General features: G+C 44.1%; 1 protein-coding gene across 2 annotated transcripts in view; it reads right to left on the reverse strand.

Moving 5' to 3' along the window:
• LOC130438783 (uncharacterized) overlaps nt 1-16,887 on the reverse strand; it is a 63,614-nt gene that overhangs the window by 10,593 nt on the left and 36,134 nt on the right. Inside the window, exons 12-17 of one of the 2 annotated variants that reach the window (XM_056770951.1) lie at nt 14,430-14,602; nt 13,785-13,855; nt 12,191-12,348; nt 5,191-5,335; nt 4,886-5,029; nt 3,135-3,610 (exon numbers count right to left, since the gene is read on the reverse strand). In XM_056770951.1, coding sequence (XP_056626929.1) covers nt 3,341-3,610; nt 4,886-5,029; nt 5,191-5,335; nt 12,191-12,348; nt 13,785-13,855; nt 14,430-14,602 — 961 coding nt within the window. In that variant the 3' untranslated portion in view covers nt 3,135-3,340. Of the gene's footprint in view, nt 1-69; nt 3,611-4,885; nt 5,030-5,190; nt 5,336-12,190; nt 12,349-13,784; nt 13,856-14,429; nt 14,603-16,887 lie in introns of both variants that reach the window. The other variant, XM_056770950.1, reaches the window with a different exon arrangement.

Genomic DNA, 16,887 nt, shown 5'->3' on the forward strand with positions numbered 1-16,887 from the left:
AAAAGAATAATAAGAAAGAAAAGAACTGAAATTTGACAACATGAGATCTTTCTTTACTAAGTCACAGACCATTCACAGAAAAACTATTCCAGGTGGACCTATGTAAAGGATTGACTCTCCAAGAATTTGATTTGCCATCATTATCTTTGGTTTGCTCACATTTGTATTGCAACACAGATTGCAACAAGTGCCAAATAAAATACAATTGTCGTTGTTCAAACCTGCTTGTCATTGCATAAACAAACTTAAAACCTGTTCCTCATATATCACCTCTATAGGGACTTCTTTTACTTTCACTGAATTCCTTTCGAGTGAAACTCCCTGTCAATCTGCCGAACAAAAAATAATTGTCTCACTCCCAAGTCAAGGGCTTGTCTGGGTCATTCCACCACCGGAAAATTCAGTTTCAATTGGAGTTAAATGGTCTGATGAGGGCAATAAAAAAGCAATAGTTATATAAAATATGAATGTCCTATTATAACTGACTTACTGTCATGTCATTCCAAAGTGTAGATTCATCCCAGTTTATCGTTTGAAAAATTGGCACTTAGGCTACAATCAAACACAGATGGCAACAGAAAGAGACGTCGTTTCATGATAGTTTTAGTGATTTATTTCAGTATCCTATGCCATCATAAAGAGAGGCTGTACAAACACGGTTCTTACAGAACTTAATACAAGCGAACAACATATGAAAGAGAAACGAACCAAACGCGAACGAAAGAGAAAGCAAAACAGTGTTCCCTTCATTTTCAATTTCTCCAGGACGACATCCTCATAGAAACACAAACAAGCAGCAATCCTTCACCAAGACCCAGAACATGACTAAAGAAACGGGTGCTTATATTCACCCCGGAACAAGACGCAAGATGCAAAAGAGAGCAGAAGAAATCATGCGGTTTATGTACATTCAGGTGCTGCTTGAAAACATAGCAAAATATGACGTTGATATCATCGTAGGACACGACAGGCGCTCAAAAACATGATCCGCTTCTGTGTGTTTGTGCATAAAGAGCGCGTGTTAGAGAAGACACATCAACATTCTGCCCGACAGGTGTTTCTCAGTCCGAACAAAAGAACAAAATAAACACACGTAGAGACACGAAGCGGTTTCAGCACATCTGCACGGCTGAACACTCTCTCTGCTGGTGACAAGATGCGTTGCAACATTTACATTAAGTTCTCATGACACCTGAGCAGAGAATGGCTTTCCAGCGGTTAATTTCACCCTAAAACACAGAAAACTATTTATAACATCATGCACGCCGGATATACAGCGCTGTATCGGTACAAGTATAGCAGATTGAGTCTCTGGAACCAACATGCCCGGGTCAAACAGTATTTCACCGCCACAAAATGTGATTTCCCTCAAAGAAATAAAGCCTATTTTTAGATCATCGCATCATTACCGTGACATCTTTATATTGTGTTACATTTACAAGGATCATTTACAGAATAACATGTGCTTAACTTTCACGACGATGCACCAAAAACAGGCTTATCTTTGTACTTCCATAGGCAAAATATCATTTTCATCTTGTGTGTTCGTGAGATTTAATAGCTTTTTTTTTTACAATTCAGATCTTTAGTTTTTCTAGACTTAACAGAGTAAAATAATTCCATACATTTTCAAACGAAGACGCCCACATGACCATCGAATCATTTGGTGTTTACCATAGTAAACTGTGTGGTATAATTCTTAGATTCTATTATATTTACCATGGTAACGCTTCCGAATACTAAAGTACTAGTGTACATTAACAAAACGTAGAAATTCCTTTGCAATACACTTAATAGAATACAGTACCGTATACTACACTTTACCACAGTTAACTATAGTAAATACAATACACTGCAGTATTGTCTCATGTGGGGAACCCATATTTTACTCAACATCACACGATCTTTGCAGAAAAAACGCATAGAGAACAAAGCTTGAGATTGTGTATTTGATTCCCATCACCGTGGTAGAAAAACAAGCTTCAAGTGGCTATTTCAAGTAATCCTCAGTGTGTCTAAGCGCGTGCTATGTCATCACACAAACACAGGTCTATGCTGAATATTGCAGGTGGCAGTTTTGATTGACACACCACACTCGTTATACATGAAAAACATTCCTTATATAGGTGATATACTGTATTGTTGCGCACACACGCTCGGTCTCATGGATCACGTTAAGCATTACAGGGAAGTGCGTTGAGTACACTTACGAACTGTATTTAACAGGAATAAAAATGACATTCGAGTGCTGCGGGGGTCGCTTGCGAACTACACTCCGCACATCTTCTATCGGATCTATACTGGATTGAGTTTCTGCTTTACCAAACACACGAGAGATTGTCACTAGTCAGCCATGCCGAACACAGCGGACAAAAACATTCAGTTGATGCAGAGACAAGGTTAGATAGATAAAATATAGAATATTTAGAGACAAATATTACGCTGTATAACTGCAACCAAATTCATATTTTCGTCATTTAGTGAAACATAAAAACATCCTCGTCTGCAAAATTGAGTTTAAGAGAATGCATCTTGAATTAATATTATTGGGGGAAAGAAATGGTTTTAAGCATGAATCAATTGAAGTTTGTGAGTTCTAGTTGGATAAGAAATACAAAGATATATTCTCTAAAACTGGAGAAATGTTTCAAGGATGTTTTAATGTTTTATTGGAAAAGACAAAAATACTGGAATGATTTTTTCGCAGTCTAATAATACTCGTGTTCAGTGCAAAATACATTTTTGGGCAAACAGATTGTAGATCGATTATAAATAGATTGAAATGTATGTGCATTTTTATATAAATAAATAGATTAGTAATGCCGGAGAACAACGCGAGGAATCCACTAGTTCTGTAATGACTAGTTGTGTTTTCTGTTTGTCTCCTGGTCCATGACACCACACAAAAATCCCATAAATAAATAAGAAGCATTCTGGTCCTTGTCAAATGGCATCAGATCCTTCACTATTCAAGTGACATTTTTGCGCAGAATGGTGAAAATAAACTGATGTATAATTCAATAACATTTTACAAAAAAGGAGAAGTTAAGGCCCAGATTTGTGCCGGCCTTAGAAATGCGCAATATGACATAGAGGTCGCCGATAAACCAAGAAGGCAAAATGACGGATGGCACCTGCATTCCAATTTTATGTCATTCCTCCGAGGAATCCCGAACACTCCGTAGCACCTTATGTGACATCATCCACCCATCAGCCAATCACAGAGTCAGATTCAGAGTCTGAATCAACACCACTTCCTGACACGCAGCAGGACGGCGCGCACGAGAAAATGAGAGGCCTCGCTTTCGCTCCTGTACCGTTTGATTCCTGCGGAATGCGTTCATTTCCGGACGGCCTGCCGATAGCTGTGCCTTTGGCCCTGACCGCGCGAGCAGCCGTTGCTGTTACCGGGAGGATCCGGCGGGGCGGCGCTCTGACTCGCGCCGTCTCTGGTGCTGCAGGTCATGCTGCTGTCCTGCAAGGTTGGACTTGATTGAGCTCTCTGTAACGCCCCCTCCTCCAGAAGCATGTCCTCGAACACAGACAGACTATCGTCTCCGCAGCGCTGCTTGGCACGCAGGAGCATGCTGTACGTCTCGTAGCGTGTTTTCTGCGAGGAGAGGGAGAAAGTTTTATTTGAGGATGTGAGGATGAACGCCCTCCCTTTCAGTAAACTAAGCAGCTGCTTAGGGCCCTGCTGCCACTAGGGGGCCCCCAAGAGGGCCGTTCCCACAATTTCTTCTATAGTGTGTATACAAATTTGTGAAATTACTGAATAAACGCAACATTGCGATATCAAAATAAGTGAGGTGGCCAATCAAATGAAAGGAGGCGGGAGTTACTGGTTACAGAGCCGAGCAGTAACTAATCAAATCAAAGAAGACGGAACTACGGTCACGTCTTTAGCTGTTCAGCAAGAAAGACGCTTCAATTTAAAAGTTGAAAGAATGCTGTGCAACACACAACATTTTACAACTGCTTAGTGTTTAACAATAGAAATGTTGAAGATCCGACAGTATGTTCAATGACAAAATGCTGATTTTGATGAAATATTTGTGATGTACGTGATTCATGTAATTTATAATTATCCGTTATTTCAGTGTTTTATTTGGTATAAGGTTGAGAATAATTGTGTGGATACTGTAAATTCATTTAATGGTTATCAAGTAAATACACACAAAAAATGACAAAATGAAAGCTGTGTGGCTTTAAAAGTGTGTTTATATGTTGTGGTTTAAGTTTTTTTTTTTTTTTTATAAATATTTGCAAATAGTTAAATGCATTGAACAATAAATTCCATAACCTTTGTATGGTCTATGATAAAAATATTAAGGGACAGTTCACTTAAAATTGGAAGTAATGAAATTATAAAATGTTTGGACAATCACAATACTTGTAATGCAAGGTATACAGTATGTGTTTTATGACATTCTTACATCCCAAGCAAAGCTACAACTAGTAGATTTGGATGTTTTACATTTATAGTGTGCGTTCAAATGATAAACATTGACAATAGTCGATTGTGTTGGGTCCACAGGGGGACCACCAAATAAAGTTCTGCTTTGGGCCCTGTAAAGGCATGGGCCGGCCCTGGTAAACGCACAAGTTGATAGAGACCTATGTCTCTAAGGCAACCACACTACTCTACTGCAATATGCATTCTTTCCCAGTATAAAAATAATTTAGTTGACAATTTAATTTGAATTGTTTTATTTCTAAGGTCCTAACTGGATACAGTTGCTTAATGTAAAGATGCAAATAAATGAGGTCATGTGACACACTAGTGTTTTAGATGCATTGTCATTGCATACTGCATGCTACGTCACAGAGTAGTCTGTATAAAACACAGAACACCAGTGTTTTGTTTACATAGTGTGCATATTACCTCAAACTCCAGATACTCCTCTCTCAAGCGGTACTCTTCAAGTTCACGACCTTTCACCTTCCGGTCAGGTGGATAGGAGCGAAGTTGAGCTAGCTCGGTGGAAATGGAGCGAAATCGACCTTCATGTTCCTGTACCTGCTCCTCCTACACAATAAAAAAAAGAGATATCAGGAGAAAACAAACTCTTAAGGAAAAATTTGAATGTAATGTTTAGTACGATGCAATTGTATTTTTTTATTCATATTCACACACATACGTATTATCATGTACATGCTGTAATATTTATGCAGTTTTTATCATGAAACCTGGGGAAGTTTGGAGGCGGAGCCTGGCAGCAGCGGTCGACTGAATTTCTTCTGTGAGCCAATGGCAGCAGGGAGGGGCGGGGCTGAAAATATGGCTGCCACCGTGTTGATGCGCGTGATCCAAGACTGCATCTGTTCAGCATTCCTAAACAAACAAAATAAATCAAACAGTTCATACAGGTACATTAATCATCACCTTAATCTGAGTGTCAGAGAATGGATAAAATATTAACCAAGAAACGCTGAAAAACTCGATAAGTGCATGACGTCCATGGCTGAAAAATTAAATTCTTTCATCATTTATTCACCCTCATGTCAAAATTGTATGACTTCCTTTCTTCGCCAGGACACAAAAGAAGATGTTTTGAAGAGCGTTGATAATCAAACAACGCATTGCTGAGGCATTTCTCAAAATATCTTCTTGTGTGTACTACTGATGAAAGAGTGATGCCCAGCTTTTAAACAACATGAGGGTGAATAAATGATGACATATCTTTTAGTTTAACTATCACTTCAAGCATTTAGAAAGAAGAAATTTATTTTCAGAACCAAATATGCTTAAATGTAAGAAATCACTGCTGCCGTCTATCGAGAACGAACAGTTTACATGTTTTCAATTGAAAGAAAAAACACACAAAAGTGGATTTTAACAGCACGAGTGGTGCGAGTGAAAACGTCTTGGTTACGTATGTAACCTCAGTTCCCTGATGGAGGGAACGAGACGTTGTGTCGAGAACGACAGATGGGGTTCGCCCTTGAGAACCAATCAACTCTGACTACTATAGAAAAGGCCAATGAAATTTGGCGAATGCAATTTGCATGCCGGGCTCCGCCCCCGGAAATCCGGTATAAAAGGAGGCCGGCGTGCAGCATTCACTTACCTTTGTTCTGAAGAGCCTGAGACCTCTCAAACTGCAGCAGAATACGATACGTGTTCGTGGCATAAGGGACACAACGTCTCGTTCCCTCCATCAGGGAACTGAGGTTACATACGTAACCAAGACGTTCCCTTTCTGTCGGTCTCTCGACGTTGTGTCGAGAACGACAGATGGGGTTGCCTATGGAAAACGCCACAACGCTGTATCGCGTCACAATCTCTAGCGAAGCGACGGTAACAAGCCTGGGCGTGTCATCTCGAAGCTTTCGTGAGACTGTAACCTTCCAGTGTGGTGGTCGGGGGGTTCCAGAGCTTTCTTGGAGAAAGATGGGTACAGCCCTGACCGGTAACTTTCACGGACGGGGCCTTAGCTCTCTATAGGCGAGAGGCCATCCAGATCAGTTTACACCGGGTAAGCGCGACTCTTAATCAGAGAAGCGCTACAGAGGCCACCTCCTACCCGTGGGGAGGAATATGGTGGATATAGGTATGGTCTCGTCCTTGGAGGAGAACGCATGGAACGTGCGGACTGAGTAGTTAACCGCGAGGTGGAGGCCCACCTGGGGAAGCTCATGGGTTACCAGGAGTGGGAACCATTCTCATGAGGATACATCAGACGGAACAGCCCACGGAGGGGGTGTTACAGACGTCCGGTAGCACTAGGTCCGGTTAGAGCTATCTGTGATAGCTCACATGGTATCCCGGCCTAAGGGGGAAGGCTGCTCTGCCCAGCCAGCCCCCAGGGGGTGCTTGTTTGGTGATGGATGGAATGCCTATTCTTAACCAGTGTCTGGGTAAGAAGGGAGGCTGGTGAGGTACCAGTTTCTTAGCGATGTGTTCGGGTAAGAAGAAAAGGTAAATAGCACACTGACCCAACCTGTTAGAGGGTGGAAAGGTGCTTTCGCAGGCATACGCCCCCCCGGATGCCAGTCCTACATGTCGCCACGCAGGACGTGGGCTGACACCGGGTTTACGCGAAGGTTGTTAACCCTTGCGAAGGTGTTTGGGCATAGCCCAACCCGCAGCTCTACAGATGTCTGCTAGAGAGGCGCTTCTGCCAGTGTCCAGGAGGTGGCTAAACTCCGTGTGGAGTGAGCCCTCACTGCCAATGGGCATGGGAGATTCTGAGATCGGAATGCCGTCGTAACGGCGTCCACGACCCAGTGCGCCAGCCTCTGTTTGGAGACAGCCTTCCCCTTCTGCTGTCCTCCAACAGACACGGAGCTGGTCAGAGCTTCAGAGCTCTGCGTGCGGTCCAGTACGTACTGGACACAACACTAATCGGGTTGGGTCTTCCTCCCCTATGGGGAGCGCCTGCAAGTTCACCACTTGGCCCCGGAGGGAGTAGTGGGAACTTCTTGGGCACGCATCCGGGCCTGGGTCTCAAGATAACGTGAGAGTTTCCAGGGCCGAGTTTAAGGCAATCCAGGGACACTGAGGATGCTCGGTGGTCCCCTACCCTCTTGAAAGAAGTGAGCGCCGTCAGGAGGGCCGTCTTACTCTATGAGGAAGATCGGAACCTCCGAGGGGCTCTTTGGGGGGCCCTGAGGCTCCCCAGGACCACTTAGGGTCCCAAGAGGGTATGGAGCGGAGATGAGGCGGATTCCGCCCTCTGGCTGCTTAGGAACCTGGTGACCAGGTCGTGTTGCCCTAGAAACTTTCCACCGACTGAGTCGTGATGAGTGGCAATAGCGACTACATACACTTTCAGTGTGGAAGGGAGATGTTAGTCTCCAGTCTCGTGAGGAGGGGAACACAATCCTGATCAAGCACCTCAGTGGGTCTTTCTCGTTGAGAAAGACACCAGGACGAGAAGAGGCACCGTCTAGAGGCGTGTAACCGCCTAGTAGATGGGGCCCTAGCCTGGGTGATGGTCTCAGCCGTATAGGGGGAGTAGCCATCTTAGGATCTTCTCGTCCCGTCTAGAGACCAGACATGGGTGTTCCAGAGGTCTGATCTGGGATGCCAGAACGTGTCCTTCCCCTGAGAGAGCAGGTCCTCTGTCAGGGGAATGGTTCAGGGGGAGTCGCTGTCCAGAGCATCGGCTCTGAGGCCAAGTGCGGTTAGACCGGTGTGGTGTAACCAATAACACTTGGTGCTCCTGCTCCCTGACCTTGCACAGAGTCTGTACAAGAAGGCTCCTGGGGGGGGGAAGGTGTGCTTCCGCCCATCCCGCGGCCAGCTGTGCGCAAGGATATCCGTGCCGAGGGCAGGGACTATCAAGCGGGCAAATGGTGGTGTTACGGGAGGTGAACAGGTTTTACCTGGGCCTACCCGAACAGCCTCCAAATGAGCTGGACTGCACGGGGGTGGAGTCGCCACTCTCCACGAGGCATAAACTGGCGAGAAAGCACGTCGGCTGTCTAGTTCAGTTTGCCCGGGGTGTGTGGCCTGCAGGGAACGAGTCACCTGTTGACTCCACCGGAGGAGGCGTCGAGCAAGTTGTGTTTAGCTGCTGTGTGCGAACGCCACCCTGACGATCTGTATTCGCTACAGCTATAGTGCTGTCCTCGGAACAGCACGTGCATGTCTCGCACGAGAGGCCGTAGCCTGCTCAGTGCAAGTAGCATAGCCCACAACTCTTGGCAATTGATATGCCAGCGCAGGCGGGGGTTCGTCCAACACCCCACCTGCGTGCCCGTTGCACACTACACCGCACCCCTGCAGGGAGACTTCAGTCGTCACCACGACCTGCCTCATAACCTGCTCAGAGGGACCTGAGTCCGTCGAAAAAGTCATAAAGACTAGGGGTTATGGTGCGTCGGCAGCAGGGCGGCATCACCATGCGCCTGCTGCCGGTGTGCCACGCTCTCCTCGGAACTCGACTCTGAAACCAGTGTTGGAGCGGTGTCATGTGCATCAACTCGAGGGGTATTAGCCCGCGAGGACGCCATGTGTCCCAGGAGCCTCTGAATTGTTTCAGGGGGACCGCTGTCTGCCTAAAAATGTTCATTTCAGACAGTTCAACACTGGTTGGGCACAACTGCGGACAGGTGTGCCGACATGGTGACAGAGCTGAGTTCCATACCGAGAAAGAGGATGCTCTGCACTGGGGAGAGCTTGCCCCTCTCTTGGTTGACCTGGAGTCCCAATCGACCTAGGTGCCGGAGCACCAGGTCCCTTTGTGTACATAACAGATCTCGCGAGTGTGCCAAGATAGGCCAGTCGCTGAGATAGTTTAGTACCCGCTCGCCTTCCTCCTCTCAGGGAGAAAGGGCGGTCAGGGACAGACCGAAAGGGAGGACTCTGTACTGATATGCCCGCCTCTCGCACGCGAACCGTGGGAACGGCCGGTGTCGAGGAGGATCGAGACATGAAAGTAAGCGTCCTTCAGGTCGATTGCCACGAACCAATCCTGACACCTCATAGATGTCGGGACGCGCCTCTGTGTGAGCACCCTGAATGGCAGCTTGTGAAGGTGCTCTGTTCAGGGTACGCAGCCTTTGGGGGCAACCCGCCGTCTTTCTTGGGAACGATGAAGTGCGGGTGGTGACCCACTGAACATCTTGGTTTTGAGGGACGAACTCGATGCCTGTTTTGCCAGAAGGGTGGGGACCTCTACCCGAAGTACGGAGGCGTCCCTGCCTCTGACAGAGGGAGAGATGATGCCCCGAAACTTGGGTGAGTCTCTGGCGAACTGGATCGAGTAACCAAGACGGACCGCCCTCATTAGCCAGCGAGACAGTGTGGGCAGCTCTCGAGCTCCCAGGGACTGTGACAGGGTGACCAAGGGGACGGTCTGCTTCATCATTCCCACGGGGGGTGGTTCGTCGGCTGGCGGAGCTAACCATGTCGCGGGGAGTCCCCGGAGGGAAGGTTTTTGCTCCGCCTGCTTACCTGCCTGGCGGGACAACGGCACGCACTGTCGGTTTGAGAGTGGTGACGGCTGTCGTATATGTGTACGACCTCACGCCTCGCCAGGGTGTGAGGTCGGTTCGCCGAGCACAGTCCAGTGGAGTGTGCGATCGGCTGCAAGTAAACCCGGGGAGAACAAAAAACTCAGTGAGTAAGTGGGCGCCAAGCCCTAACAAGGGCCCGGCTTTGGTGACGAGGCAGGAGTCGTCCCGTACCGACCGATCAGAGCCGTGGCTGTGAAGGTTCGGGCCCGATGTTGTTCTCCCTGGGGTCTTCCCGTCAGTGTCCCTTCTCGCGAGGAGGTTGCTGACGGGGTGGAGGTTTCCCCCTCGACCTCTGCTTCCGGGGTGCCGCCTGTGGGGGCACAGGAACCGGAGCCGATGTCGAAAGGGTCCTGGGTTGCAGGGAAGCAGACGTCACGTGAGATCTCGGAGGCCTGTAGGCGGCCGAGTCGCGGCGTGAAAAAAAATGTGGTTAATTGCCACTGTCTGCTTCGCCGTCAAAAAACTGCTGAGCGCAGTCCTCGACGGTGTTACCAACAACCCACCCTGCGAGATGAGTGCATCAAGAAAGCGGACTTCCTTGCTGTCACTCTTCTGCACAAGGTATAGCCGGGGGTGTCTCTCCTGGACCACTACCGTGGACATCGTCCGACCCAGGGCCCGTGCCGCCGCCTTAGTCGCCCGTAGAGCGCTGTCAGCGGTGGCACGGAGATCCTGCATTATACCCGGGTCGGCCTTACCCTCGTGGAGCCCTCTCAACGCCCTGGCCTGGCGGACCTGCAGGATGGCCAAGGCATAGAGAGAGGAGGCAGCCTGGCCCGCAACATCGCAAGCTTTCGACACCAGTGATGCCGAAGTCTTACGTGCTTTGGACGGTAGGAGTGGTCGATCCCCCCCCAGGTGGTAGCCGTCCGCGGCACAGGTGCACCGCAGGCGGACGTTCCACCCGGGGGATCTCGACGCAGTCCTTGGCTGCCTCACCATCGAGGGAAGTAAGGGAGCCGGAGCTGGTTTCACTGGAACGGTCCGTGAGAGGAGCGTTCCAAGTTTTACACAGCTCCTCATGCACCTCCGGGAAAAACATGGCACCCGGGGTGGGCGCGGTTTGCACCGCGCACCGACCTCGGGAACCACGTATCCCCGGGTTAGCACGGATGACATCACTTCTGCTTCCTCCTGAACTCGACCGCTGGGGGTGGAGTTTGGATTCGGCAGAGTCGGATGCCAGTCTCCCTCCGATGCTGCGAGCGACATCTCATCTACGTCACACATCGTTTCCGAGTGTGTGCGTGAGGATCCGGACGGTATGCCACCGCCGGTTGGGGAACGTTCAGAAGAGCGAATCGGGGTGCGATCGGCCCGTGAGCACTTGGCTGGCGGGTTTACGTTCGCAGAGTTCCCCGTATCACTAACGCTGCTAACGTGGGTGGTCATCGGGGCCGTAGCCACAGATGTCACAGCCCGGGTAGCAGACGAAATGGTGGCTGGTTCCCGTAGGAAGACAGCCACCCGTGACCGCAACTTCTGAATGACAATCTGCCCGCAGTGCAGGCAGATGTGTCAACGAACGCTGCTTCAGTGTGCTGGACGCCCAGACACCTAATGCAGCGATCGTGTCCATCCCCCTCCTCGATGAGGGTGCCGCACCCAAGAGAACAGCGGGACATGCCGCGCTGGAGAATGCTCAGTCAGTCCTGAAAAGGACTTTTAGAAAAAATCTCTAACACCTCCGGAACCGCCGAGACGCCCAGGGGAAGGTCGCTGCAGAAAGGGACGATCCGCTGTAACACGTCGTAGCACCAGCGTGTAGTTGTAGAGGATTGAATCCTGAGTTGTACTCATGAGCGATGGCTCTGAAGAACAAAAGTAAGTGAATGCTGCACGCCGGCCTCCTTTTATACCGGATTTCCGGGGGCGGAGCCCGGCATGCAAATTGCATTCGCCAAATTTCATTGGCCTTTTCTATAGTAGTCAGAGTTGATTGGTTCTCAAGGGCGAACCCCATCTGTCGTTCTCGACACAACGTCGAGAGACCGACAGAAAGGGAACTGGGGCAAACTTCAACTGGAGCGAATCAAGTTCTCCTGAGAGACTCACACATATATTCAAGCAAACACACACAGGCACACACACACACAGTATTCTGCTATGAATCAAATGACATGCTGAGATTTCAGAGATTCATTTGACACGAAGGACAACTCAAATCTTTTTTCAATGATGTGCAAACGGCTTTAGACGCATTCTAACAGATCACTGGACTCACGGGGCTTGAAAGAGGTAGACTCTCCAGTCGGCCGTCCGGAGGTAGAAGACGTTTGGTCGTTTGCTGTAGTCCGTGGCTCGGATGGCCAGGGAATGATGAATTGACACAGCGTTCTTCAGATCTTCATCTGATAACTGTTTGTCGGGCCGATACTCCCCCTGAAATAATGATGATGCAATCATTCAGTAGAAAAGGAAATGCTCATGTCATTTTACTCCAAAAGACCAATTATGTGACTATAAATGTTTTAATTAAATAAATTAGTTACTTGAAAAAAAAACTATTTTGTAATAGGAAATAAAATCTCAAATGAGCCGAAACTTTTTACGGCCATAAGTTGCAGTATGCTACAAAAATGTGTTCCACATAGGAAACATTACTGGAACAAGACCATTCAACCAATGGAAAACAGAGCTCATAGAATTCAGTTCATGGGAAAAATACTGTCACTGTTAGACCGGACACAACAGCCGGAGATTCTCTAGACTGGACTGGGACAGGCACATCTGATCTGTTTACAACCACTGTAGAAACTGAACAATCTGTGCATTGAGTGTCAAAAATGAAAATGTGAGAAAGAAAAAGAAAGAAGGAAAAAGAAAGAAGGAAAAGAAAGAAAGAAAGAAAGAAAAAGAAAGAAAGAAGGAAAGAAAAGGGAAGGAAAGAAAGAAAGAAGAAAAAGAAAGAAGGAAAGAAAAGGGAAGGAAAGAAAGAAAGAAGAAAAAGAAAGAAGGAAGTACAGAAAAGAAAGAAAGATAGAAAGAAAAAAAAAAAAAGGAAGGAATTAAGTAAGAAAAAGGAAGGAAGGAAAGAAAGAAAGAAAAATAGAAGAAAGAAAGGAATGAAAGAAAAAGAAGGAAGGAAGGAAGGAAGGAAGAAAGGAGGGCAGGAGAGAGAGAAGGAATGAAGGGAGGAAGGAAAGAAAGAAAGAAAGAAAGAAAGAAAGAAGAAAGAAGAAAAAGAGGAAGGAAGGAAAGAAAGAAATAAGGAAATAGAAAAGAAAGAAAGAGAAATAAGGAAGAAAGGAAGGAAGGAAAGAAAGGAAAAGAAAGAAAGGAAGGAAGGAAGGAAGAAAGGAGGGCAGGAGAGAGAGAAGGAATGAAGGGAGGAAGGAAAGAAAGAAAGAAAGAAAGAAAAAAGAGGAAGGAAGGAAAGAAAGAAAAAAGGAAATAAAAAAGAAAGAAAGAGAAATAAGGAAGGAAGGAAGGAATGAATGAAAGAAAGGAAAAGAAAGAAAGAAAGAAAGGAAGGAAGGAAGGAAGGAAGGAAAGAAAGGAAAAGAAAGAAAGGAAGGAAGGAAGGAAGAAAGGAGGGCAGGAGAGAGAGAAGGAATGAAGGGAGGAAGGAAAGAAAGAAAGAAAGAAAGAAAGAAAGAAAGAAAAAAGAGGAAGGAAGGAAAGAAAGAAATAAGGAAATAAAAAAGAAAGAAAGAGAAATAAGGAAGGAAGGAATGAATGAAAGAAAGGAAAAGAAAGAAAGAAAGAAAGAAAGAAAGGAAGGAAGGAAGGAAGGAAGGAAGGAAGGAAGGAAAGGAAAAGAAAGAAATAAGAAAGGGAAAAGAGAGGAAGAATGAAAGAAAGAAAGAGAAACGCACCTTCTGCAGGTAAAGGATGAGTCCCTTCAGAACAGCATAAAATGTTTTCCATCCTCTTTTCCCGCGAGGTGCTGCATTTCACACAAAACAACATTAACAGCAGAAGAATAAACAGCATTTTCACATGTTGTAACATATATCAAACATACCAATATCCCTGTAAATGTTATAAAACACTAGGGCTGTCACATCCAGAATAAAAGTTTGTGTTTACATAATATATGTCTGTGTACTGTGCATATTTATTCTGTGTATTTATAAAAACACAAAACATACACATACAAGTCTATGCATATATGAAACATTGTGATGTATTGGTATCATTGAAATGATATAAAAGTTTGTTCATTTTTACATTTGGTATTTTTCTTAAATAAATACATGAATGTGTATGTGTTTAAAAATACAAAATTAATATGCACAGACAATTATTATGCAAACACAAACTTTTATTCTGGATGTGATGAATGGTTTGACGGCTCTAGAAATCCTAATGTTCATGTTGTGTGGCTTTGTTTTGTATGTCCAGTCAACTATTGTGTGACAAAAATGCAAGTTGGTTCTCCATTGGATGAACATTGAATGTTAACGATTAACATTTCGTGAGAGCTGCGATTATTTCATCAGATCCTCTTTAACACTCACTTCTCTTTCCATCCGAGTCTGCGTGGACCTTCCGCACCAGGAAGCCTGTTTGGTAGAGAACGGCACCGGATGGAGACGCCAACCCGCTGCCCATCTGCCTCACGGCTCTGGAGTTTGAGTCTCCTCGATGCTCCCCGAGTTCTGAGAAGGACTTCCGTAATTCCTCTTCATCGCTAACAAAAGAAACAGGAAGTTCACTCCAAAACTACACAGAACACTTCAGCATTCCTGATGGTTTACTTCTGAACACTCTTCTGCAATTCTGCAACTTCTAATGCTCTACATTATTATTCTTTAACATTCTTTTAACTTACTGTTAAATGTTATACAAACTTCCTCTGGCTTTCTTTTTCTTTAGATAATTTGAACACAAACACCTTTATTTTTATAAAGCCTAACATGTGTTCCTTCGGGAAAGATGCTTGTTGAGCTCTTTATGCTGCAGTGCACTGAAAAAAAATCTGCCACATTAAACACAAATACTTTGGTACAATTAAGGATTTTATTATAGTTAAGATGTCAATTGTAGTATATTGAAGTAATTACTATGCTTTTATTTTATACAGCAATATTCTGGAGTAATACTATAGTGAATTAAAATACAGTGAACTGCAAAAAATACTGAAGTATACTTTAACATTTACTAGATTAAACTGTAGTGAATAGAATGGTACTACATTATGGTGCTTCTGCAGCATAAGCTATGGTGAAATAAACCGTAGTAAATACTGAAGTATGCTTTTGTAGTAAATACTGAAGTATGCTGTCATATGTACTATAGTGAAGTGCAGTAATTCATAGTATACTGTTAACTGTAGTGAATAGTATGCTACTACACTGTTTTTTAGTATAAGTTATGGTGACTTAAACCGTTCTAAATACTGAAGTATGCTTTTGCAGTAAATACTGAAGTATGCTGTCATAGTAAATGCTGAAGTATGCTTTTGCAGTAAATACTGAAGTATGCTGTCATAGTAAATACTGAAGTATGCTGTCATAGTAAATGCTGAAGTATGCTGTCATAGTAAATGCTGAAGTATGCTTTGTAATAAATACTGAAGTATGCTTTTGTAGTAAATACTCAAGTATGATTTATTATTAGTAAATACTGAAGTATGCTTTATTATTACTAAATACTGAAGTATGATTTATTATTAGTAAATACTGAAGTATGATTTATTATTAGTAAATACTGAAGTATGCTTTATTAATAGTAAATACTGAAGTATGATTTATTATTAGTAAATACTGAAGTATGATTTATTAATAGTAAATACTGAAGTATGCTTTATTAATAGTAAATATTGAAGTATGATTTATTATTAGTAAATACTGAAGTATGCTTTATTAATAGTAAATACTGAAGTATGATTTATTATTAGTAAATACTGAAGTATGCTTTATTAATAGTAAATACTGAAGTATGCTTTATTAATAGTAAATACTGAAGTATGATTTATTAATAGTATATACTGAAGTATGCTTTATTAATAGTAAATACTGAAGTATGATTTATTAATAGTAAATACTGAAGTATGCTTTATTAATAGTAAATACTGAAGTATGCTTTATTAATAGTAAATACTGAAGTATGATTTATAAATAGTAAATACTGAAGTATGCTTTATTAATAGTAAATACTGAAGTATGCTTTATTAATAGTAAATACTGAAGTATGCTTTATTAATAGTAAATACTGAAGTATGCTTTATTAATAGTAAATACTGAAGTATGCTTTATTAATAGTAAATACTGAAGTATGATTTATTAATAGTAAATACTGAAGTATGCTTTATTAATAGTAAATCCTGAAGTATGATTTATTATTAGTAAATACTGAAGTATGATTTATTAATAGTAAATACTGAAGTATGCTTTCGTATGTACTATAGTAAGCTGCAGTAATTCATAGTATACTGTTAAATATTGTGACTACTATGTCTTAATGTACTAAAATGTGTTAACTATAGTGAATTAATAAACTGAAGTAAATACTGGGGTATGCATTGTTGTTCACTATAGTAAAATTGTGGAATGGACTATGTGAACGAGGTATTATTCTTTAGTATGCTCTTATACTTACTATGGTAAGGAACAAAACACTATAGTATCATATCACTATGGTAAGTTCTACAGTACATTACAGTATTTTTCATGTAGGGTGTGTGCTGTATGTTCCGTGTTTATCGAAACTGGGTCTGTTCTCTTCGCGTTCTCATTCGGCTCCTCTCTGAGTGATATTTTGGGCTCACGTGCTGTGTGTCCTGCCTACAGCAAAAAAAATCTGATCAAAAAAAGAACCCTGCGAGTTACGCAGACGCTATCGATCGAGAGTCAGCGGGTCCCTCACTCACATGTACCACCGGCCGGCTGAAACTCTACAGTTGGTCAAAGACTTCATCCTGCAGGCCTGATTATTATTGTATAGCAATGCCAGCCTGCTAGCGGGGTTAAAGGG

This window comes from Triplophysa dalaica, chromosome 17 (genome assembly GCF_015846415.1).
Source record: "Triplophysa dalaica isolate WHDGS20190420 chromosome 17, ASM1584641v1, whole genome shotgun sequence".
Taxonomy (NCBI): domain Eukaryota; kingdom Metazoa; phylum Chordata; class Actinopteri; order Cypriniformes; family Nemacheilidae; genus Triplophysa; species Triplophysa dalaica.